The 26,004-nt window shown below is 39.8% G+C and overlaps 1 protein-coding gene across 3 annotated transcripts in view; it reads right to left on the reverse strand.

Annotated features, from left to right (window-relative positions):
• Positions 1-26,004, reverse strand: part of NR3C2 (nuclear receptor subfamily 3 group C member 2) — a 366,145-nt gene that overhangs the window by 108,516 nt on the left and 231,625 nt on the right. For all 3 annotated transcript variants that reach the window (XM_034959228.3, XM_034959227.3, XM_003815857.5), the window contains exon 4: positions 7,334-7,450. In XM_034959228.3, coding sequence (XP_034815119.1) covers positions 7,334-7,450 — 117 coding nt within the window. The remainder of the gene's footprint in view (positions 1-7,333; positions 7,451-26,004) is intronic.

Below are 26,004 nucleotides of genomic sequence, written 5' to 3' on the forward strand. Positions count from 1 at the left end.
GGTATTGCATTTTGGTTTTGATTTGCAGTTCCCTGATCATTAGTGATGTTGAGCATTTTTTCATGTTTGTTGGCCATTTGTATATCTTCTTTCGAGAATTGTGTATTCATGTCCTTAGCCCACTTTTGGATGGGATTTTTTTTTCTTACTGATTTGTTTGAGTTCATTGTAGATTCTGTATATTAGCCCTTTGTCAGATGTACAGAAGATTTTCTCCCACTCTGTGGGTCATCTGTTTACTCTGCTGACTCTCGTCTGTTTACTCTGCTGACTGTTCCTTTCGCTGTGCAAAAGCTCTTTAGTTTAATAAGGTCCCAACAATTTATATTTGTTTTTATTGCATTTGCTTTTGGGTTCTTGGTCATGAAATCCTTGCCTAAGCCAATGTCTAGAAGGGTTTTTTCCAATGTTATCTTCTAGAATTTTCATAGTTTCAGGTATTAGGTTTAAGTCCTTAATCCATCTTGAGTTGATTTTTGTATAAGGTGAGGGATGAGGATCCAGTTTCATTCTCCTACGTGTGGCCAGGCAATTATCCCAGCACCCTTTGTTGAAATGTCCTTTCCCTACCTTATGTTTTTGTTTATTTGTCAAAGATCAGTTGGCTCTAAGCATCTGGGTTTATTTCTGGGTTCTCTACTACGTTCCATTGGTCTATGTACCTATTTTTATACCGGTACTACACTGTTTTGGTAACTATGGCCTTATAGTATAGTTTGAAATCAGGTAATGGGATGCCTCCAGGTTTGTTCTTTTTTCTTAGTCTTGCTTTGTCTATGTAGGCTCTTTTTTAGTTCCATATGAATTTCAGAATTGTTTTTTTCTAATTCTGCGAAGAATGATGGTGGTATTCTGATGGGGATTGCGTTGAATTTGTAGATTGCTTTTGGCAGTATGGTCATTTTCACAATATTGATTCTACCCAACCATGAGCATGGGATGTGTTTCCATTTGTTTGTGTTGTCTATGATTTCTTTCAAAACACTCTCAGCAGTGTTTTGTAGTTTTCCTTGTAGAGGTCTTTAGACTCTTTTCTTAGGTATATTCCTACACATTTGGTTTTTTTTTTTTTGCAGGTATTGTAAAAGGGGATAAGTTCTTGATTTCATTTTCTGCTTGGTTGCTGTTGGTGTATAGAAGAGTTATTGATTTCTGTACATTATTCTTGTATCCGGAGACGTTGCTGAATTCTTTTTCAGTTCTAGGAGGTTTCTAGGGGGGTCCTTAGGGTTTTCAAGGTCAACGATCATATCATCAGCAAACAGTGACAGTCTGACTTCCTCTTTACTAATTTGGATACTGTTTATTTCTTTCTCTTGTCTGATTGCTCTGGCTAGGACTTCCAGTACTATGTTGAAGAGGAGTGGTGACAGTGGGCATGCTTGTCTTGTTCCAGTTCTCAGAGGGAATGCTTTCAACTTTTCCTGATTCAGTATCATGTTGGCTGTGGGTTTCTCACAGAAGCCTTTTATTACATTAAGGTATATACCTTGTATGCCGATTTTGCTGAGTTTTTTTTTTTTTTTTTTTTTTTTTTTTTTTTTTTTTGAGATGGAATCTCACCTTGCTACCCAGGCTGGAGTGCAGTGGCGTGATCTTGGCTCATTGCAACCTCCGCCTCCTGGGTTCAAGCGATTCTCCTGCCTCAGCCTCCCCAAGTAGCTGAGACTACAGTTGCGCGCCACCACCCCTGGCTAATTTTTGTATTTTTAGTAGAGACGGGGTTTTGCCATGTTGGCCAGGCTGCTCTTGAGCTCCTAATCTCAGGTGATCCTCCCACCTCAGTCTCCCCAAGTGTTGGTATTACAGGCATGAGCCAGTATGCCCAGCTGGGAGTTTTAATCAAAAAGGGATGCTGGATTTTGTCTAATGCATTTTTTGCATCTATTGAGATGATCATGTGATTTTTTTGTTTTTAATTCTGTTTATGTAACATATCACATTTATTGACTTGCATATGTTAAAGCATCCCTGCATGCCTGGTATGAAACCCACTTGATCATGGTGGATTATCTTTTCCATATGTTGTTGGATTCGGTTAGCTAGTATTTCGTTAAGAATTTTAGCATCTATGTTCATCGGGGATATCAGTCTGTAGTTTTCTTTTTTTGGTTATGTTCTTTCCTGGTTCTGGTATTAGGGTGATGAATTAGGGAGGGTTCCTTCTTTCTCTGTCTTGTGGAATAGTGTCAAAAGGATTGGTACCAATTCTTTGAATGTCTGATAGAATTCTGCTGTGAATCCATCTGGTCCTGGACTTTTTTTTGTTGACAATTTTTTAGTTACCATTTCAGTCTTTTTAGTTACCATTTTAATCTGTTATTGGTCTGCTCAAGGTATCTAATTCTTCCAGATTTAAGCTAGGAGGATTGTATTTTTCCAAGACTTTATCCATCTCCTCTAGGTTTTCTAGTTTATGTGTGTAAAGGTGTTTATAGTAGCCTTGAATGATCTTTTGTATTTCAGTGGTGTCAGTTTTAATATCTCCTATTTTGTTCCTTAGTGAGGTTATTTGGATTTTCTCTCTTCTTTTCTTGGTTAATGTTGCTAATGGTCTATCAATTTTATTTATCTTTTCAAAGAACCAGCTTTTTGTTTCATTTATCTTTTGTATTGTTTGTTTGTTTCAACTTCATTTAGTTCTGCTCTGATCTTGGTTATTGCTTTTCTTCTGCTGGGTTTGGGTTTGGTTTGTTCTTGTTTCTCTAGTTCTTTGAGTTGTGACCTTAGATTGTTTGTGTTCTTTCAGACTTTTTGATGTAGGCATTCAGGGCTACTTTCATCTCAGCATTGCCTTTGCTGTATCTCAGAGGTTTTGATAGGTTGTGTCATTACTGTCAATTCAGTTTGAAGAATTTTTAAATTGCCATCTTGATTTTGTTTTTGACCCAATGCTCATTCAGGAGCAGGTTAATTTCCATGTATTTCTATGGTTTTGAAGGTTCCTTTTGGAGTTGACGTCCAATTTTATTCCACTGTGGTCTGAGAGAGTGCTTGATATAATTTCAATTTTCTTAAATTTATTGAGGCTTGTTTTATGGCCTATCATATGGTCTATCTTGGAGAAAGTTCCATGCGCTGTTGAATAGAACGTGTATTCTGCAGTTGCTGGATGAAATGTTCTGTATACATCTGTTAAGTCCATTTGTTCCAAGGTATAGTTTAAATCCATTGTTTCTTTGTTGACTTTCTGTCTTGATGACCTGTCTAGTGCTGTCAGTGGAGTATTGACGTCCCCCACTATTATTGTGTTGCTGTTTATCTCATTTCTTAGGTCTATTAGTAATTGTTTTATAAATCTGGGAGCTCCACTGTTACGTGCATATATGTTTAGGATTTTAACCACTGCTGCTTTAAAGTTTGTTTTGTCTGATATAAGAATAGCAACGCCTCTTTGCTTTTGGTGTCATTTGCATGAAATGCCTTTTATACCCCTTTAAGTTTATATGAGTCCTTGTGTGTTAGGTGAGTTTCCTGAAGGCAGCAGATGGTTGGTGAGTTCTTATACATTCTGCGGTTCTATATCTTTTAAGTGGAGCATTTAGGCCACTTACATTCAATGTTATTGAAATGTGAAGTACCGTTGCATTCATCTTGCTCTTTGTTGCCTGTGTACTTTGGTTTTGTTTTTGATTTTTAACTTTTTTTTTTTTGCTTTATAGATCTGTGTGATTTATGCTTTAAAGAGGTTCTGTTTTGATGTATTTCCAGAATTTGTTTCAAGATTTAGAGCTCCTTTTAGCAGTTCTTTTAGTGATAGTTTGGTGGTGGCAAATTCTCTCAGCATTTGTTTGTCTGAAAATGGCTGTATCTTTCCTTCATATGTGATACTTAGTTTCACTGGATACAAAATTTTTGGCTGATAACTGTTTTGTTTGAGGAGGCTGAAGATAGGTCCCTAATCCCTTCTAGCTTTGAGGGTTTCTGCTGAGAAATCTGCTCTTAATCTGATAGGTTTTCCTTTATAGGTTACCTGGTGCTTCTGTCTCACAGCTCTTAAGATTCTTTCCTTTGTCTTAACTTTGGATAACCTGATGACAATGTGCCTAGGCAATGATCTTTCTGTGATGAATTTCCTGGGTGTTCTTTGTGCTTCTTATATTTGGATGTTGAAGTCTCCTGCAAGACCGGGGAAGTTTTTCTCGATTATTCCCCCAAATATGCTTTCCAGGCTTTTAGAATTCTCTTCTTCCTCAAGTACACCGATTATTCTTATGTTTGGTTATTTAACTTAATCCCAGACTTCTTGGAGGTTTTGTTCATATTTTCTTATTCTTTTTTCTTTGTCTTTGTTGGATTGGGTTAATTTAAAGACCATGTCTTTGAGCTCTGAATTTCTTTCTTCTACTTGTTCAATTCTATTGCTTAAGACTTTCCAGAGCATTTCACATTTCTAAAAGTGTGTCCAAAGTTTCCAGAATTTTTGATTGTTTTTTTCTTTACGCTATCTATTTCCATGAATATTTCTCCCTTCACTTCTTTTATCATTTTCTGGATTTCCTTGGATTGGGCTTTGCCTTTCTCTGGTCCCTCCCTGATTAGCTGAATAACTAACCTCTTGCATTCTTTTTGAGATAAATCAGGGATTTCTTCTTGGTTTGGATCCATTGCTGGTGCACTTGTGTGATTTTCTGGGGTGTTGAAGAGCCTTGTTTTGCCATATTACCAGGGTTGGTTTTCTCGTTTCTTCTCATTTGTGCAGGCTCTGTCAGAGGGACGGTCTAGGGCTGAAAGCTGCTGTTCAGATTCTTTTGTCCCACAGGGTGTTCCCTTGATGAACTACTCTCCCCCTTTTCCTATGGATGTGGTTTCCTGTGAGCCAAACTGCAGTGATTGTTGTCTCTCTTCTAGCCACCCAGCAAGTCTACCTGGCTCCGGGCTGGCACTGGGGGTTGTCTGCACAGAGTCCTGTGATGTGAACTGTCTACAGGTCTCTCAGGTGGGGATACCAGCACTTATTCCAGTGGAGGTGGTGAAGGGTGCAATGGACTCCGTGAGGGTTTTTAGCTTTGGTGGTTTAACGCTCTATTTTTGTGCTGGTTGGCCTCCTGCCAGGAAGTGGCGATTTCCAGAAAGCATCAGTTGTAGTAGTGTGCTGAGGGAACTGTGATGGGTGGGGCCCAAGAACTCCCAAGAGTATATGCCCTTTGTCTTCTGCTACCAGGGTGGATAGGGAAGGACCATCAGGTGGGGGTATGGCTAGGCACGTCTGAGCTCAGACTCTCCTTGGGTGGGTCTTGCTGTGGCTGCTGTGGGGGGTGGGGGCGAGATTCCCAGTTCACTGGAGTTGTGTACCAAGGAGGATTATGGCTGCCTCTGCTGAGTCATGCAGGTTTTCAAGGAAGTGGGGGAAAGCCGGCGGTCACAGGCCTCACCCTGCTCCCAGGCAAACTGAAGGGCTGGTTTCACTCCCACCGAGCCACCCCAACAGCCCAAGTCTGTTTCCAGGGAGAGGGCAAGAGGGGCTTGAAAACTTGCCCAAGGCTATCTGCCTCCCAGCAGCCACAGAAAAGGGCTTTAGTTCTTCCCCTGCCTGTGAAGTCTGCAGGCCTGATTTGGGCCATCCCCCGAGTTCTGGCAAGGAGGCTTCTGGCCCTGTTCAAATTGTTACAAAGTTCAGCTAGAGAATTCCTTCTCCTTGTGGAGTTTTACCCCCTGCTCCTCTGGCCACCCTCCCGATGGATCCCTGTGGTGTCAGGCAGGAGTGGGCTGCTTGGGGACCCAGAGAGCTCCCAGGACCTTGCTGCTGCTTCTTCTACCCCTGTATTTCACTGGGCTCTCTAAGTTGACTCAGCTCCAGGTGAAGTCAGAAACTTCTCCCACAAACAGACCTTCAGCTTCTCCAGTGGGGGTGTGTGTCCAGGAGAGGAGGGTCTCCCTTTCCCACTTCTGCAGTACACAGAACTCACAGTAACTGGGGTGTCTCCCAGGTCCTACGGGAGCAGTCCGCTTCCTTCAGAGGGTCTGTGGGTCCTCTCGGGATTGCTGGTTTGTTCTTGCAGTGGATCTGGAGCTAAAATTCACAATGCAAGCCTCCGCATGCTGCTTTTTCTGGAGCTGCAATCTAGTCCTGCCTCCTGTCCACCATGATCCCCTGAATCCAGTATTGCACATAACCTATGCACAACCTCCTGTATATGTTAAATCATCTCCGGATGACTTATAATACCTAATACAATGTGAATGCTATGTTATATATATATGTTACACTGTATTTTAAATTTTGTATTTTTGTATTTTTATCTTTTAAACCAAATGTTTTCAATTCATGGTTGGTTGAATCTGCAATATGAAACCCACAGATAGTGGGATTTGGAAAGGTCTTCTCTACTTGGAGAGTATTAAGAAAAATTCATGTTTTCTTTTAGTACTTCTGTGGCTATTTTTCTAAGTTTAAATCTTTGAAGCATCAGCATTTATTTTGGTGTATAGTTAAGAGCTGGTATTCAACTTTCTTGTTTTCCAGATGGTTATCTAATTGTCATAGTATTTTCTATTGAATAATCTCCCATCCCTCCACTGATCTTAAAAGCCAGTTTTATTGTGTGCAAAATTCCTATATTATTTGGATTTATTTCTTGACCTTCTGTTAATCTGTCTGACGATCGATAAGCAAATACCACAGACTATTTTAATTATTGTAGCTATAATATGCTTTCCTATCTGGTAGAGCTAGTTCCTCTCATTATTTTTCTTTTCTAGAATATTCCTGGCTCTTCTTTAGGAACTTAGAATAATCAATTGGTATTTTTCTTAGAATTATACTATATTTACAGATTAACTTAGGGAAAATTTATATCTTGAGGATGCTGAGTCTTCCTATCCATGGATGTTGTATACTTTCGCATTTGGTTCTAGTTTTTTACCCTCTCCTCCTCTTTTGATGAGCCTCTGTAACATTTCAAAGCTTTTTTCATATATATCTTTCTTTATTACATATACTTCTAAAGTTAGGTATGTACTCTATGTGGGTAATGTTATCACATATAGGTCTAATTTCTAAACAGATGTGGCAATAAAAACTATTAGCTATGGGTTTATATAAAAGTCATTCATTTTTGTTTTGTTTTTTGTTAAGTGCCTAGTTCTTGAAACTTAGCAAACTCAGGCTTGAAAAATTCACTAGAACTATAGCCATAAAACATACCTCTTTTTGACTCCAGCTAATAAATATTTCTCTCCTAAAATGTTTTAGCATGAAAACAGAACTCATCGGATTTTCAGAAACCTTTGCTCCCTGTTGGCTTCGTTTTCAATTTTGAGAGTACACCGATCTTAGTGCTGTTGCATTACCTATTAACAATTTTTATTAAACTAAAAATACAAAACTTACCTCCTAAATTCATTCCAGCTTGAAGACATTTCTGAAGTCTGCAAGCAGGACAATTCTTTCGTCGAATCTTATCAATGATGCAATCATTTCTTCCAGCACATAAATAGTTGTGTTGCCCTGATTAAAATAATAAAAAATAACTGTTAAAATGGAGTAAACTAGTACAAAACATTAATATGTATACTCAGAATATAAAACGACTTCTTTCCTGCCTTGAAATCTCTTTCTCAAAAAAGTAAAAGTACATGATTTGTGGATAATATAGAGGAGGAGATGGTCAGCTTAATGCAGCTGAGACTTTAGATTACATATGATAACATTACACTTATTTTCAAACATGTTCTCATATAAGTAGAGCCATATTTCTCCATTGTTTGAATTTTTTTATAGCTGCATAGGTTCAGACAATAGTGCACATTTCCTGCAGACATCACAACAGCACCAATCTAAACAAAAACCCTACTGCAGCTGTTTAAGCTGCTATGCCTGCCCACCATTTATACATGTGACTTCACTGGGATTTCATAGTAATTTCACTTTCAAATTACACAATTGGAAATGTTAAACTATTTCATTCTGTAAAACAATATGAAACTAAAAAAAATCAGATGTGGGCACAGCACAGGCTTAGAGAGTGGCATCTATTGGCAAAATATGAAATTGTAGCCTAGCTTTATTAGTATTTATTCAAAAATATTTACTAAACACCCACGGGTACTAGGCACTACTAGAGGCACTAGGGATACAGTGATGAACAAGACAGACAAAAGCCTCTGCTCTTAACTTTCATTCGATTTGGGGGAGACATAATAGACAAGGTAATTAGATAAAATGTGTAAGATGTCAGATAATAATAAGCACTAGGGAGAAAAATGAAGGGAACATGGAAGGTGATTTTTAAATAAAGGTCTATAGATCTATCAGTCCTATAGATCCTTCAATCTAACAGTGTGGACATCTGGGGAAGAACATATACCAGAAAGAAGGAAAAGCAAATGTGGTAGAGAGGAAGGTGAGGGCTGATTACCTGGCATGTTCTAGGAACAGCAGGGACACCAGGGTGAATGAGCAGAAGAGAATGAGTAGAGAGTAAGAAAAGACAGAGATAAAGAGCTAATGTGAGCCACATCACATAGGTCCTTAGAGGTGATATTCAAGACTTTGGCCTTTACTCTGAGATGAAGCCACTAGACTAGAGGGCTTTGAGCAGAGGAGTCACTTGATATGATTTACATTTCACAGCATCACTCTGGCTGCTGTGTTGAAACTGACTGCAGTGGACTAAGGACAGAAGTAGAAAGACCAGGGGTAGGAGGCAATTATTGTAACCTACGGGAGAGAGGAAAGTGGGCTGGGTCATTGTGGTACCAGTGGCAGTGGTGAGATTCTAGATGTATTCCAAAAGTAAAGCTGCAAGGGTTTGCTGACAGACCAGAGGAAATGAGGAGTTAAGAAGGCCTTAAGATTCTTGGGCTGAACAAGTAGAACAAAGGAACTGTCATTAATTAAAAGGGGAAGACAGAAGGAGCCAATGGTTTATGAGGAATGACCCCAGGTCAGTCTTGGACATGGTAAGTTAGAGAAGCCTGATCAGCATCCAAGTGGAGGTGTCAGGTCTGCGGTTAGAAAGAGGGCTGGGCTAGAGATGTAATCAGCTTATGGATGTGATTTTAAGCCATAAAACTGGGTGAGATCATATGGTGGGTGAGCATAGACTGGAGAGTGAAGCCTGAAGAGTCATGGGTTATTGAAAAGAAGAGAGGGAGGCCCACTGTTTACTGCAAAGTAGTGAACAGGCTCCAAACCACTCCCTTCAGTGTAGTACCATCATGTTCCCTTGATTTAAGAATTACTAAGTAAATTACAGTAAATACTCAATAAAAATAATGTGCATCACTTGATGTAATTAAAATAATTTAATCTAAAGTATATTCTAAAGTATATTCTCTAACATTATAGTAAATCTTAGTAATAATAATAACAATAAAACAATAGTAACAGAATAGGGAAATCTATCAAAGTGAAGAAATGAAACCCTGCCATTATAATAATCTAATGCCTTTTCTAAAAATGGAAGGCTCTTAATGAATATGGGTAGGGGTAGATAATTACACAAAGGCAATCAATATCCATGGTAAAAACGGTAACTGATAAACATAACCTTTCATGACGTTGTACAGCAGCTTAGAGAGGTTTCCACTTTTAAAATAAAATTTTAATGCCACATTAGAGTTCTATCTTAGTTAACCCACAGAACAACCCTATGACATAGGTGAGATTATTATTGCTGCTATTCACCAGAAGAAACTCATACTAGAGTTGATAAAGTGACTTCCCAAAAAGGTAGAGTTGGAAGAATAATTTAGGAAGTCTGATAATATTGCTGTGCCTCAAGGCCAGGAGAGGTTTTTCTAAATACTAATTTGCAATATAATTTACTGTTGGTCTAATAAGACATTGAAGATGCTCTTTGGAAATGAGAAGCAACAGAATGTTGAGAGAAGCACACTCTACTAGCCAGCATTTCTACTGACAACTGACATTATGTGCCTTTTGCATAGTATGAGATTGAATATAAAACCACAGGTTTCATCTTTAATATACACTGAACTGAATAAACTTTAAAGTCCAAAGAAATAACTAAATGTAATTTAAATTTGTTTTAATTCAATAAGTATTTATGGGGAACCTCCAATATGTTGCAAGGTCACGAATCATTTGCATAAGGGTTGGTCTGCTGTAGTCTAAGATTCACTTCTGTGAATTTTCAGTAAATGTAACTAAGACTTTTTAGATTGTAGGCATACAGAACGGAAAAAAATGGTCACTGTCTTATGAACACATTGGAAGATTTTCTTCTATGGGTGTTCAAAAACAGAGACTTTCAAATGCCAGGATTGTTCTAGAAGGATTTTAAAAAATAAATACCCTTCAAAAATTTGTTACTGTAACAACCCAGGATGATTTTCTCCCCAAAACAATACTTCATCTTCCACATATAGGATAGGAGAGTTGTAAGAGACTGTTGCAGATGTGTCATTTTCAGAAAATTTTGTCGTTTATATTTTTAGTTGTGTAAACATTAACAATTTAAATTACACCTACACAAATATATAATGTGTGTCTCATTCCTTAATTCATATTAAACCAACACAACACACAACGAAAATCTGTCCAGTAGGACTCAGGGAACTTTAGTCATCCATCCATCTGTGTACTCGAGTTCAGTGTACCTCCTGCTTGAGGTTGGGGCAGCTTTTTGGGCATAAGGAAGCCATTCTAGAAGACAGAAAGCTTCCAAGGTTAGGATAAACTTGAATGAAGTAGCAAGATGCTCAGGTCAGTTAGTGCACGTGTAAAACAAATTGAAAGACTTGTAGGAAAACAAGATGAACTAAATTAAAGGGAAAATAAAAGCAAAAATGCCTTATGGACTTAAAAAACAATAACAAAGTTGAGTTTAAAAATAAATCAAAGGTATCATTTTTTTCTAATGTTTTAAACTATAGTATTGCTTTTAACTGTAGAATAATTCAGTAAGTGTTTAAAAGTTAATCTCATTATTTTAAAAGTTACTGCATTCAATAAAAATTGTCTTACAATTTTCAATTATTTTGAAATCAAGAAGCAACTTTTTGTTATACTTGGCCTGGTCCCAACTGAGAAAATACAGATTATGTGACATGCAGGTCTCTAAGCATCAATAGCATAAGAACAGAAAAGTAGAAAAACGAAGGGCAGGGAGGAGAAAGCACAATGAAAAGGGGACCAGCTTCGCAACCAGGGTCCATCTGGGTCTCAATCCTACCTGAGTCAATAAGGAGCTATCAGAGCCTCAGCCAAGTGGCTCAATGTTTCTAGCATTGGTATCTTGATCTATAAAATGCAAAGAGTAATGCCTACTTTCTATATTATTAAATGGTTTCAAATGAATAATATACACATAAAGCAAGAAGCACAAAGCCTGGCCTGAAGAAAGAACTAAAAAAAAAAAAGAAAAAACTAAAAAAAATTTAAAAAGGTGGTAGAGGTGGTAGTGATGACCATTTTGTTAGCTCACTTAAAAAAAAAATGGGGCCAGGCACGGTGGCTCACGCCTGTAATCCCAGCACTTTGGGAGGCCGAGGTGGGTGGATCACGAGATCAGGAGATCGAGACTATCCTGGCTAACACAGTGACACCCCATCTCTACTAAAAATAGAAAAAATTAGCCGGGCGTGGTGGCGGGTGCCTGTAGTCCCAGCTACTTGGGAGGCTGAGGCAGGAGAATGGCGTGAACCCGGGAGGCGGAGCTTGCAGTGAGCCGAGATGGCACCACTGCACTCCAGCCTAGGCGACAGAGTGAGACTCCATCTCAAAAAAAAAAAAAAAAAAGCAGGATGAGAAAATCCAAAGAACAAAAATCAACTCGTAATGAAAGTTAAGTGAGTAAAGAGCGTCCTGTGGGAGCAGAATGTCGCCTTTGAGTAGGAAGGCCTCTAGATGAAAAGAGTCCAGCTGAGCCAAGACAAACGCCATTCAGCTCCGAACCCATCTTTAAGTCTTTAGTTTTTTTCTAAAAGCTGGCAAGGATATGAGCGTGTTGAACTATATCTTCAGGGTAAACACAGTATAAAAAGCCAGGACTGTCCTATCTGCAACTCAGCTAAGAATTCTAGACTAGGGCCCAAGACTACAGGCATGGGATAAGATTCTGGAAAGTTATAACTTCCTTGTATTATTTCTCTTGCTATCTCTTTTTTTTAATTTATTACTTAGTATCAAGATTCTTAAAAGTAAGTAGGCACATACACTCAGGGGCAGAAGCAAAGGTGAGCCTGGGAGACTGAATTCCATTTTGCCAGGAGCCTTGAGGAAAACTGTACCCCTGCAGATGAGAGAAGGCAGAGGTAACTGATATTTACAGACAGGCAGGTTGAGGAGCAAGGCCCTCGGAAAACAAGAAAAAGAAGTTCTAGGATTTAACATATGTTCCCAGACAATGAGTTAATTCCATTCCACAAGGATTTTTAAGGCAGAATATAAAAAGGTAAAACATAGTCCATTTCTTCCAAGACCTTATATTCTACGGGTTAGGAGTAGGTTGGGGAAATTAAAATGATTAAGATAAATCTCCCTATGTAACAAACCTGTACATATCATGTGTTCTTGATATGTTCTGACTTAAGGAAGGGACCATATTGGAGTTGGGGGATGAATTGGTCTTTAAGGAGAAGGAAAGCGTCTGGGGTAAGCCTTAAGGAATGTTCTAGAGGAATGTTCATACAATGAAACATGGAAAGGACAGATGTACAGGTGTTCCACACAAAGAATAAGCCCAAGGAAGGCTGAGACACAGTTAAGTGTTCAGTAAGCAACTGGTCTGGCAGAAGCACAGGCAGGATGGGTACAGAGGAGGAACAGACAGTGTCCACACAGTCTGGTAGCCCAGCCACTTCCAGAGGCCGCCAATGCCCTGCGGGCTCCAGTGCCCCTTCCTCTCTTCTGGGTTTCAGCCCCATGCATATACCTGTCCACTGAATGCTCCCACCTGAATGTCTCTGACACTTCAATCCCTCCTTGTTCACTAATCAAATGCCACATCCCCACCCCCCACACAGCCCCCTTCCCGCCTGCTATATGCCCAATTTTAAAGCTACAAGGAGTTGCATGAACTAGAAGCTACAAGTTATCCGTGATTTACACCGCTTCTCCCCACAATCCTCTACATTCAACTGCTGGCAAAGAACTGATGATTCTCCCTTCGAAGTGTCTTCTGTGTCCCATCTATATCCATCAGTACTTTCCTCATTGCAGGATCTCTTGGTTAAACTTCTGAATCATGGAGTTTGAATCCCTGTTACTATCTGACTTTAGAGAAGTTACTTAGCCTTTTCATATATGTTTCCTGACTTGTTAAACAAGAATTATAAAACTGCCTATTTCATGAGTTATCATGAAAATAATACACCACACAAAGCACTTAAAATAGTCACTGCTATGCAGTAAGGATAAAATGAATGGTAGCTGTTATTGCTGTATTTCTGTGATTATCATTATTACTATTATCATGTGCTACTGCATATTATCAGTATAATTTCAATGGACTTGTAGCTAGTCTACCTGCCTCTACTAATACACCACTTCTAAATCAAATGATTCTAACTTCAATTTAAAAGTTATTAAATTAAAAAAAAAACTCTTACACAGACATCAATAGGTTAAAAAAAGAAAGAGAAACATTTTGGCTGAAATGAAGCTAAGGGGTATCCCTGGTGTTTCCCTCCATCTGTACCCGTCAGTGGTGTAGGGGGCACTCCATAGGAAACTGCGGCCTCTATGGCAGGCACTTAGGGCCCTGGGCCTCCTCAGAAGTTTCTCCATCTTCTGTAGAGCCTGCACAGTCATCCCCCTGAATCACAGATCTGATTATGACATCATCTGTTTAAAGGCCTTCTAGGGCCCTTCACTGCTTAAACTGTCAAGTCCGAGCTCTTATAAGCTCCATATTCAATGTGAATTGAGCCAGTGTGGCACAGGGAGGGGAGGTGGGCAGGCCAGAGCTCAAAGATGTGCTTAGCAAAACTTACAACCATTTCAGAAAAAGGAACCAAAGCTTGGTCAGAGGCATCTGACCTAATAACATTGGATTATGTTTATTGGTGGTTTTAGTTTCGGTGTTTTTATTATTGGCATGTATTGTTCCTATTATGGATGTGAAGGACAATATGCTTATGGTTTATTTTAACAAATAAAAGAACTCAGAAGATTTGTCCTTTGCCTGCTTGTATCTCTCTTCACAAGTACAGACATATAGGTTGGTCCTGAATCACAAACACAATTGCTACAGACATCCTCAACTATAGACAGTAGTCAGCATGCACCATCTCCTCTGCCTGCCAACCCTGGCTGATGTTTGGTCATGGGTGGTGGCAGGACTTCTGGCATATCTCCCCCATTACTTTTCTTTTAAGTCTTAGAAGGGAGTCTCATTTCTGTTTTTCTCTGGCTCCACTAATTTCATGTTCTATGACATCTACAGATCCATATACCCTCTTCAACTCCCCATCAGTGTCCCACTCCTCTACCTATATCTGGAAAACATTCTATCCCTTTATACACATGGCTGATCGTCAGGGTAGTACCCTTTTATCAAGCAAGACACTGCGGTTCTCAGGGAGAGTTAGATATGAGATATGAAAAGAACCAGGTTCTGGAAGCCCCCAAACCACAGCAGACACCTACAAATACTCTTGAGAATCTTTAAAGAAGGATTTGCAGAGCAGGAGGTGCTTCAATTACATCTTATGAACAGAATGCCCAAAATTTTATGTTTTAAAAAACTGACTTATCACACATTGGGAACATAGCCTTTTACATATGGGGGACTGAATATGGAAAATCAAAACATACTGAACATTGACATTTGCTCCCGCCCCAGTACCCAGATTCCTTCCCGTCCCCACAGAGATGTGGTGCTGGGGTCTCAGATTGAGCCTCCAGTGGCGAACACCTCTGCCCACCCTTGATCTTTTTTTCCAGGGGGAGGAAGCTCCAAGATGCTACACCACAGGCCTCTCTCCATCCCCTTTACTCAGTCTGCTTTCATTAGTACATTTGAGAAGAATTAATCTGGCTTGCCTGCCTCCACATTGGCTTCGTCCTTTTGTGGGAGAGCTCCCTCTGGGAGCAGGTGCTCAGCCTCCAGTCTTGGGGAGGCCTGTCCTGTTCCAGCTGTTCCCTTGCCTGTACCTAATCTGGGGGCTCAGATGACAGGCCCTTTTGGCTCTTATCACTAAATGATATATTTCAACTTATTTACTCCCAAATGTTGATGTTTTATCTTCCACCAGCCACTCCTTTGTTTTATAACTCAATTTGTTCAGAATCGGGGTGGGAAATGTGCTATTTTACAGGTCGCTTAGAGATGAAGAGAGACAAAGTTAACACCAGAGTCCCTGAGATTCAGATCTCACAAATACGGACCCATACAGAGTGAGCTCCTGAGCTTGAATCCTAAGAAAGGCCCTAAGGTTCCCCCCTCATCCCCCTTCCTCTGTATCTTGCTCCTTAATTCCTACTTTCCCAGATCTGGAGCTCATTAAAAGGCAGGGAACCCAGGGAATGTGGTCATTATGGGAATCCAAATGTTGATGACAGTGAAGGCATAGTTTAAACCCTCTTCTGGTGTTTTTGTTTTCCTTCTAAAAAACATTCTTGAACAAATTTCACCACTGAATCTTGTTTTCCTTTAAAATCTTATTTTTATGCTCCCTATGTTATGTGAAATGTTTTCTTTTTCATATCTTGAAGATACAAAGTATTTAAATAAAAGGGACAATAACTTATAAAAATCGTTTGATATTTATCACTCTCTGAATGATCTATTGCTTAATAATTTGTTATATGCCAGAGCCATTAATAAATCTGAGGGTTTGGTTGTTGTTGCTGTTCATTCAAACATGGGAACTATATGTTTAGTAGAGCACCAAACTGGCTGCAAGTACGTCTTCACTAACTACCCTGGTCGATACTCTAGAATAACCAGACCTTATGTACAATGTAAGTTTCCCTATTTAAAAAAAAAAAAAATCATTTATTTTCAGTATCAAAAAGGCAATTTCTCCAAATCCTTTTTAAAATTAACTTTGTGCTTAAATCTCTTTCTCATTTTTAAAGATCCATTTGTTGTCCTGCTGCAAGATTTTTTTTTTTTTTTTTTAAGCAGTTGACAACTGCCCAGCAACAGCAGCCTGTGTTTGCAGTCACTATTTTGGGCTACATCACATGTCACTTACATAACCTTGTTTAACTGCTCTTGAACTGGTTCGAACAACCTGGGAAACAGATTAGAGCAGCCCCAGCAAATTCCCGCATTGCAGATTCTGATGGGCGATTTCCCTTCCCCCATCCCTCCCCCCGCCCCGCCCCCATTCTTATAATGTCGCATGGTGAGTTAAGACGGTGTCCAACAAGAACTGGTTATTCATTGTTGGAGCCAACTAAAACATTCGATAATTAACTTCCTCTGCTCAGTTAAAACCAGTTTGGTCTGCCCATAATAAACCAATGAACAATGATCCCCTGCTGCTGAGGTTTATGAGTGGGCCTGGATTAACATGTTTTAAAATGCCAGGGGGAAAAAGAACTGACTTGAGAAGTAAGTACAGGTTGCCTTTGCCACCTTGAAGCACAAATCTTTTGAAATTATGTTTTTAGGATTCTAACATTTTAATTTAGAAGTCAGATTAGCATTATTTTTTTTTCCTGTGGTGTTTCAAGAGTTCTTCCCATGTGGATAAGCACAAAATTCCCACATAAACATTCTTCTTGTTGTGAAAGGTGTTCGTTTTTCATTTTTTAAAATGTACTTTTAATTATCATAAGAATTTTTATGTATATTTTAGTAAAAGATAATCAAAGATAATATTGTATGACAAAATCCAAGTGATGTAAGATTTTAACCTTGAGAAACACTTATTATGGTGCGCAGTAAGAAAAAGCAAGTAAGTTACTGACAAGGAACAAGGAACTTTTTTTTCAGGAGGAGTGACTTACATCTCTCACACATTCAATACTAGGAATTTAACATAGCTGCACTTCACTATGCAAAAACATCTGTTATCTAGATAAACTAATAAGTTATTCAGGGCAGTGGAAAGGGAACTAGCATTTGTTGAATTCCTATTATGTGACAGGTGCTTTACCAATCATACCTAATTTAATCCTTTAAAAATCCTATGGGGGGAGTCCTATGAGATTGGTCATATTATCCCCATTTTGTTAATTAAGACAAATTCGGAGCGGTAAAATTATGTGGCTAGCTTAGCTGGGATTCATACTTACAGCACTTTCATTACAGCACTTACTCTGTCTATGGTCCATCCATGTTAGAAGTATACTTAAGATTCTTATACCAACAGGACAAAATGGTGCAGAAACAGAACCTCTGGAATGCAAGACATGTTTAGGCCACCTTAAAAAGGATAATTCAGACAAATACATCACTAACCACTCTGACACTGGGAAAAGAGAACCATATGAATTTGGTTGCACCTATAATTCTAATTACATCATACGTAGGATGCCAAATTTACATACTGCCTGATCCACCACTTTTTGCCTGATCTAAATATACCTCTAAACTCCAGACCTGGAAGCCAACATATGCACAGCCCTTGCAAGAATTTAAAAATCCTACATGCTGGGTTCTCAGTGATCAGATTTTTGCCCAACCAGCTAATCCCTCAAGACCTCAAAAGTAGAAATGAGGCCAGGATAGAGAGAAGGGACTGTTGTTCAGCCACTCTGGCTTCAAACTATTTGTTAAGATTTGAAGGTTTCAACACAGTTCAGTGGGTCCTTATTTGCCATCTCAGGCATAGCCCAGTTTCTGAACAACAATATAACTCTAGACCGAAATGAAACCCAGATGAGAGCAGATATTGGTAACAAAGGACAACTGAATCATAAACTTCTACCAACAATCTAAAATGTTTGCAAGAAAAGTATGAAATTATTTGATATGTGTTTGTTTTGCCACATGCACAAATATTAAATTAGACTAGTTTTGGGTCTATAATGCTATAATATATGCATGTGGTTCAAAATTCAAGATGTACTATAGGACATCTGGTGAAAAGGCTCTCTCTCTCCCCCTCTCCTATCCTCTAACCACCTAGTTTCCTTCCCCCAAGGCAAACCACTGTTATCAATTTCTCTGTATCCTTCCAGAGGTTTTTCTAGGATACATGTTTTTAACCACAGTAAATATGTTCTGTTTGTTAAGTTAGGCATTATTAATTCAATATGTCTGCTTGCTCTTTTATTAATTCAACAAATAATTATCGGGTGGCTATTACATGCCAGTTACAGCACTGGGAAGAGAGATGAATAAGAGATCCCTGTCCTTTAGGGACTCATAATCCAGTGTGGGAGAGTGGTTCCTAAGCAAATTAAGCCCTGGGGCAAGAACGGCACATGAATAAGTGCTAAGAGAATACAGAAGAGAAAGTAGCTATTTTCGCCTCAGAAATCAGAAAAGGCTTCACAGAAGAAATAACAATAGATTTGCATCTTGAGGACTGTTTTCTGGATGGAAAGGGAATTAGAAAGTCTTCCTACCCAGAGAAACATACTAAAAAAAAATGTTGTCAGAGGGCATCATATATTTTGGGATGGGTGAGTTTTGTGGCTGGTGCACAGTGGGGTGTGTGTGTAGAATTAAGAAAGAGCAAAACCGTGAGGACTTGTTAGACCATATGACACAGTCTGGACATGAATCTTAGGCAATGGTGAAGCCAGTCCAGGTCTAATTTGTGTTTTGGGAGTTCACTCTAGTAGTTCAGTGGAAGATGTCCTAGAGTAATGGCAAAGGGACCAGTGAAGCTCAGAATCCAGATGACTCTTTCCAAAGAAAGAGTCTTTGGGAAGACTTTGATTGGGAGATATAATTCCAATTAATCATCCTTGTCTCTGTTACTCTCTGGCTCCAAACTTGTTTTTCCATAGCTGAATTGCCTTCACACCCACTCATCCAAATGAGAAAAGCCAACGCCATCCTAAATCATTTCTTTGTGGCCCTCTATGCAAACACTCACACTTTTCTAATTTTATAACTCAAAGTTGTTTTCTACCTTCTTGGCCCCATCATTGTCTCAAAGAAGCAAATAATATGTATGTTTGAGATAAAAATGGCAGCCATCAAGTTACCTACTTAGCTTGTCAAAGCTGAGTAGATATTTTGTGCTTTCATATTCTAAACCTGCCAGTTTCCCCTTTATCCCATTATTCCCAGTAGAAATAACAAATTTCAGTCTGTTTGAACCAAAATTCTTATGCTTATGATGAAAAAGTGATACAAGGGGTAAAATCTGCATACGTTAGAACTTTGTATATGGTTATTTTATCATGTGGAGTTGAAGATTAGAATCTGATAAGAGAGTGGAAGGGAGAGGAACTGTGTGGGATATTGAGCTGCAAGCCTTTGTTCTCTGAAATAGGACTATCTGCTGAGACTGAGAAGGGCAGGGTTGGAGAAGGGACTAGATCATAAGTGTGCTGGAGCAGCCATGGAAATATGACAGCATGAGCTGAAAGGGAAGAAGACTCAGGCTTGTGGGCTACCAACTATGTTCCAGGTTACTGGGTTAGGCAAGTTACATTCTTATGTTTAATGTTTATGATAATCTTTTTTTTTTTTTGAGATAGGGTCTTTCTCTGTCATCTAGGCCGGAGTACAGTGGCATGATCACAGCTCACTGCAGCCTTGATCTTCCAGCCTCCAGCACTCCTCCCACATAAGCTTCCTGAGTAGCTGGGACTACAGGTGCATGCGCCCATGCCTGGCAATTTTTTTTGATTTTTAGTAGAGACGTGATCTTGCTGTGTTGCCCAGGCTGGTCTCCAACTCCTGAACTCAAGTGATCCTCCCAAAGTGCTGGGATTATAGGTGTGAGCCACTACTCCTGTCCTTATGATAACCTTTTAAATAGGTGATACTATCCTCATGTCCTGAGCAAGGAAATGGGTAGCTGTCCATGGTGCTTCACAGGGCCAGCAGTGATGGCAGGATTCAAACTCAAGTCTGACAAAAGCCCATGCTCACTAGAATCACCTGGCCAGTCAAACAGAAGCAGTACTGAATCTTAGCATGCATGAAAAACATCTAGTTCACAATTTCTAAGAAGGCTTTATACATATGTTTTAACCTTGTATATTTGATCATTTGGCTAAATTTGTTTAAAATCTCTTTCTATCTAAAAAATAGCTTAGTTCTTATTTACAGCTGAAACTCAGGACAAGAGAGGTTCCTAATGCAGTTCATAAGGCAGTAATGGGCTTTAGGGTCAGATGCAGTGGGTTATAGCAGACTGTGTCACTTAGCAGCTATGGAACACTGAACAAGCCATTTAACCTTACATTTTTTCATCCATAAAGTCAGTAACAAAAATTATCTCACAGGGGCTTATAAAGATTAAGTCAACAGTACAGTAGTCTCCCTTTATCCATGAGGGACATGTTCCAAAGACCCCCAGTGGATGCCTGAAACCACAGATAGTACCAAAATCTATATATACTGTGTTTTCCTATACACACACACACCCATAACATTTAATGATAAATTAGGTACACTAGGAGATTAATAACTAATAATAACACAGTAATTAAATAATAGACTGTAATAAAAGCTATTTGGATGTGATCTCTCTCTCTTCTCATAATATCTTATTGTACTACACTTACCTATTTTCAGATTATGGTTGACACTGTGGGGACCTGAAACCAAGGAGCATGAAACCACTGACAAACGGGGAACTACTGTACACTTAAAATGCCTAGAACCATGTGTGGAACACAACTGGTGCTCAACAAACTTTCTACTCTTCCCCAAGGTCACAGCCCTTGAGATCAGGAAGCACCTTAGTGCAATGGCAGAGAACTGTTCCGGGAGCAGATGGCTTGGTTCCTGTCTGGTTTCACCACTCACTGACTGTGAGAGCTAGAGTTAGCCTCACCAAGCTCTAGTACGTCCATCCGTAGAATGGTCACTGTAATGGTACCTCCCCGCAGGACTGTATTCAGCCCTGTTCAGGTCAATCCCAACTTTGGGCAGAAGGATCCAGTCCTTCTATTCCAAAGCTGGGATCTCTATGTTAAGTTACTTTTCTACCAATTATGCTTGCATGTTGGGCTCAATTTCTGTTAATAGGTTTTGTGCCTCATTCCCCTGTGTCCCATTCCTTGTGTTAATGCCTATGTAGTACCCCCGTCCTTACAGGACAAAATTCCTAACTCCCTGACTCCCTCGAAAGCCCAGTCCCAAGACTGGGGCTCTGACACCTGCCTTTCTTGAGAGCCCACCTGCTGAGATTTCTAAATGCAGTCTCCTCCTACACCCAAAGACTCTCATGATGTCCTACTCAGACCACCAGCAGTTTCTGCACTCTGCCTTCTGGGCTGGACTTCCTTGTGACACCTGTGCCCATACTCCAGATATTATCCCACCTTGGTCTGATTCATATCCTAGGCCTTTCCAGTTTGTCCCATTATTACCTTAATTTCCAAAGAAATATTTCCTGTCACCATTTCTTGTATATAGAAGGAAAATAATAATAAAATAATACAATAGAGAAAAATAATAATTTAGTTTATTTGGAATTACATGGTGTTTTTTTCTCTCTCTCAAAAAGCAACAGCTTTTCATGAAGAATATGCAAAAAATGGCCGGGCACGGTGGCTCATGCCTGTAATCCCAGCACTGTGGGAGGCCGAGGTGGGCAGATCACCTTAAGGTTAGGAGTTCAAGACCAGCCTGGCCAACATGGTGAAACCCAACCTCTACTAAAACTACAAAAATTAGCTGGGTGTGGTGGCATGCACCTGCAATCCCAGCTACTCGGGAGGCTGAGGCAGGAGAATGGCGTGAACCCAGGAGGCAGAGGTTGCAGTGAGCCGAGATAGTGCGACTGCACTCCAGCCTGGGCAACAGAGTGAGACTCAGTCTCAAAAAAAAAAAAAAAAAAAAAAAAAGAAAAAGCCAAAAATGCTTCATGCAACAGGGTCTCATTCTGTTGCCCAGGCTGGAATGCAGTGGTGCAATCACGGGTGGGCTATCACAGCTTACTGTAGCCTCAACCTTCTGGGCTCAAGCAATGCTGCTGCCTCAGCCTCTTGAGTAGCTAGAACTACAGGTACGCAACAGCACTCCCAGTTAATTTTCTGATGTTTTTTGGGGGGTGGGTGGGAGGTAGAGACAGGGTCTGACTATCGTGCACAGGCTGGTCTCAAACTCCTGGCCTCAAGTGATTCTCCTGCTATGGCCTTCTGAAGTGTTGGGATTACAGGCATGAGACACTCGGCCTGGCCTAAGAAAGCATATAGATTTATAACTGATTGCCTAACTATCATTTCAGTCACTTGTAAAAGAGAAAGACTCATTGATTTTAGAGTGCTATATAACAAAACCACCAGCTGATTTTTAGCTTACCAGGAGAAGCCAATTAGGGCTAGGACGGTTGCTTCTCACCCTTACTTGCCTGCGCCTTCCTCTGCCCTTCCAGGTCTGCCATCTCCAGATCCCATCCAGCCTTAAGTCTTGGTTTAATCCTAATGCTAGAAGTTCCTAGAATGTTCCAGCCTTTTCCCACTCCCCCAATCCATGATACTGGCCTGATCAATTTGCTTAGGGCACCACTGCTGCGTTTCTCCCAACTTGCAGCCTGCCCTTGCTACAGAGCAATGTTCTCTTGCTGTCCAGGGTTTCTCAGGTGCAACTTTCCCTTGGGCCCCAAGTTATATGTCAGCAAGGTCCTTCCCTTCCATTCCCTCCTCTCCTGGGAGGAGGGTCTGGATGGGTCACATTCTAGAGGACAGTCTCTTTTTGCTAATGAGAATAAAGGTGGGCAGAAAGAGGCCTGTTTTGGTGTGATACTTCACTAATTTTAGGTGTTTTTTTGTTTGTTTGTTTTTGTTTTTTTAAGAGATGGAGTCTTGCTCTGTCACCCAGGCTGGAGTGCAGTGGCGCAGTCTTCGTTCACTGTAACCTCCACCTCCCAGGTTCAAGCATTTCTCCTGCCTCAGCCTCCCGAGTAGCTGGGAATACAGGCGCATGCCACCACGCTGGGCTAATTTTTTGTGTTTTAGCAGAGACGAGATTTCACTGTGTCGCCCAGGCTGGTCTCGAACTCCAGAGCTCAGGCAATCTGCCTGCCTCGGGCTCCCAAAGTGCTGGGATTACAGGCAGGAGCCATTGCACCCAGCCACTAATTCTGGGTTCCTAATGTTCTCTCCAGTGGGCTCCAGACCCAAGCCCAGTGAATTAAGACAAGGTAATTTCCTTTCCTACTTGTCAGTGTTCTTTTATGCATATTCCCAAAGGGGAAAAAAACCTGTGGTTTGAGGCAGGGTTGGGCCTTTGCTCCCATCCTGAGTTTCTGTCTGAGGAACCTGTCCTATATTGCTGGTTTGCCAATAAATTCTGAGACATAATAAGTGCAAAGCAATCATAATAAGTTTCAAAAGCCTTTTCTATCCACAAGTACCAATAAATTATTACACTAATATGTTAAACATTTTCATATACAAAACCACCACAATCTGTAAATCACTAACTTGCTGGGTCATCCTGTGAAATTAAAGCCTTTCTAAGTTTCTTCCCTCATCTGTACAATGTAGAGATGAGATTAATCTCTATTGCCCTGTGTGTATATCTCTTTGCTTCTATGGTCCTGAAAAGAGGAATGGTTGACGAAAAGATATAAAGTGATCATTAGAATGAATTGGTAGTAAATCCAGAGATGGCCTTGCCTGTGGCCAGGGTACACACCTATGAAGCCCAACTCAGAGCAAACTGCTGAAGACAGGAAAGGGAGTAATCACTGTCCTTATCCCACATAAGAGTCTTAAGTTGCAAACTAGTTAAAAGAATTCCAAAGCAGTCACAATGGTCTTTGATGAGAATGGCAGTCAAAGATAAGGGAAATTACTTACAAAAAAATACTTCTAAGGCAAGTACTCCAGGAGATAAATAAAACCCGAAAAATATAAGATTGTGTATGCATGTGTATAGATACCTATTGAAACACAAATTTTAAACAGCTCCAACAGTGCTGAAAGCCAAACTGTGATCACACGAGAATCTTTAAAAAGCTTTAGAATTTTTCATTAGGTGTAAGATAATAAAATGCAGACATGGAAGGCTCACTGCCCTTTTTCTCTGCTCACTGCAGTTCTAGATGTTTTTAAGGAGGCTACTTATGTATTTATTTTTATGTTGCAATTATAAAACTGAAAAAATATATTAGGAAAAAGCCTATAAGTAATATTTTAAGTCAAAGAAAAATTAGAGGAGCTTATTAAATTTGATAAACCATGGCGTCACTGGAAGAATATTAAAGAAAGAGGGAGTTTGGTTAACACCTCAGATCAAGTTACGTGAAATAATGTGCCTCTATGAAGCAGGATGGAGATAAACAAAATACAGCTTGCAGGCCAAAAATAGCCTAGTTTTCCCAGCTCTGCATTCCATCTGTCAAAACAAGGTGGATGGCATTCATCAGATACCAGCAATGTGTATATAGCTGGACTGATCCAATCATTTTCTGGTGGACTTAGTTTTATTATTTGTAATAATAATAATCAGCCATCAATTAATGGAATTTGTAAAAATGGTTACATAATGGAGGCTTTGTCAATTATCATCAGCTCATTCTTTTTTCCCTTCTGGAGACTAGAGTCGAAAATTTCACATCCTCACTACCAAGTCTAAGGCCCTCACTGAACCTCAACCTTCCTTCGAACCTTCCCTAACCCTGGTCAGAAATATCTCCTCTCTCTAAAATACCTGCACACTTGATTGAAACCTCAAGGAGCCAGCTAACACTGGCTGAGCACTATCACAAGTTGGGCCCCGCAGCACTGCATTATCTTAATTAAGCTTTGCAAGAACACCATCCGCTATTAAAAGTATTCCCATTTCACATTGTTCTTATTGCTTTGGCAAGTTCTTAGTAGCAATGATTGCTTTCTTCTCTATGTGAAGGTTGATATTTGCATGTCATTTCTTCTTATCTATATCACAGCCTCTCCAAGGTGGGGATATCTTATGCATCAATAGAGCCTCATGGAACCTACATGGCTCAAGTAGTTACACCCTTAGTGTCTGAAGTTAGGACTGAGCTACCCTCAGCAGTGTAGTCCTCTTGTTTAGCAACAGGCTAGTGCCTGGGGCAGGATCAGCTGTCCCTTCTCAGCTGAGGACTAATCTTGTGCTGTGACTCTGGAATTTACTCCCAAACCTGTCAATGCCTTGCCTAGCAGAGTAGTAGAAGTTACTGTTTAAAACCTTGTCCCAGAGGGGTCATTAGCCATTGTATCACCATATAACAAGGCAAACACATATAGGGAACCAAGAAAATATCTAAAAGTAAATGAGATGTTCATTTGAATAAAATGAAAATTTAAATGAAAAGTACATTTCAAATATTTTTACTGGTCTGCAACGGGCAGAAAAATAGATTCTCATTTAATCAAAATTTAATCGCATGATCCATTTGTGATAAAACAAAAGTAGTTTTAATTGTGTGGTTTTAGCCTCTGCCTCTTTATAAGGACCTACTATGTGATAGGCATCGTGTTTATTGTGCAGATGAAGGTTCGTAATAAAAATATTTGCTGCAAGAAGTTCACAGAACTACATACAATTACCTATGATAAAATGTGTTAAGTGCATTTTAAGGTATAAAAACTGTTAAGAGATCACAGAGGAAGAAGAAATTAATGAGGGAAGGAGAAGAGGACAGAAGGTAGTGATCACAAAAGTTTTGTGAAGAGGTCATCTGTCATCTGAACCTTAAAGGAGAAATGCAATTTCTCCAAAGTTGAGAAGGAGAGGAAGGACAATGATGGTTTTTTTTTTTTTAGACAAGACCACACTTCTCTAGGAGGAGTCACAGCTGCCTCAACACAGTGCCACAGCACACACAGTGCCTTCTACATATGACTCAGGATAGACTGATTAAATAGCTGTACAATAAAATTCAACAAAGCCATGGAAATTCATTTTAAAATCAGTATAATAAAAATCTTAGTAAAGACAATCATATCAGCAAACCCAAGGAAAAGTAGAAATCATTAGACATGGTGTTAAAGTCTAAGGAATGTCAAACAAAAGGTGAAAAACTGACCCCCAA

This window comes from Pan paniscus, chromosome 3 (genome assembly GCF_029289425.2).
Source record: "Pan paniscus chromosome 3, NHGRI_mPanPan1-v2.0_pri, whole genome shotgun sequence".
NCBI classification, from domain to species: Eukaryota; Metazoa; Chordata; class Mammalia; order Primates; family Hominidae; genus Pan; species Pan paniscus.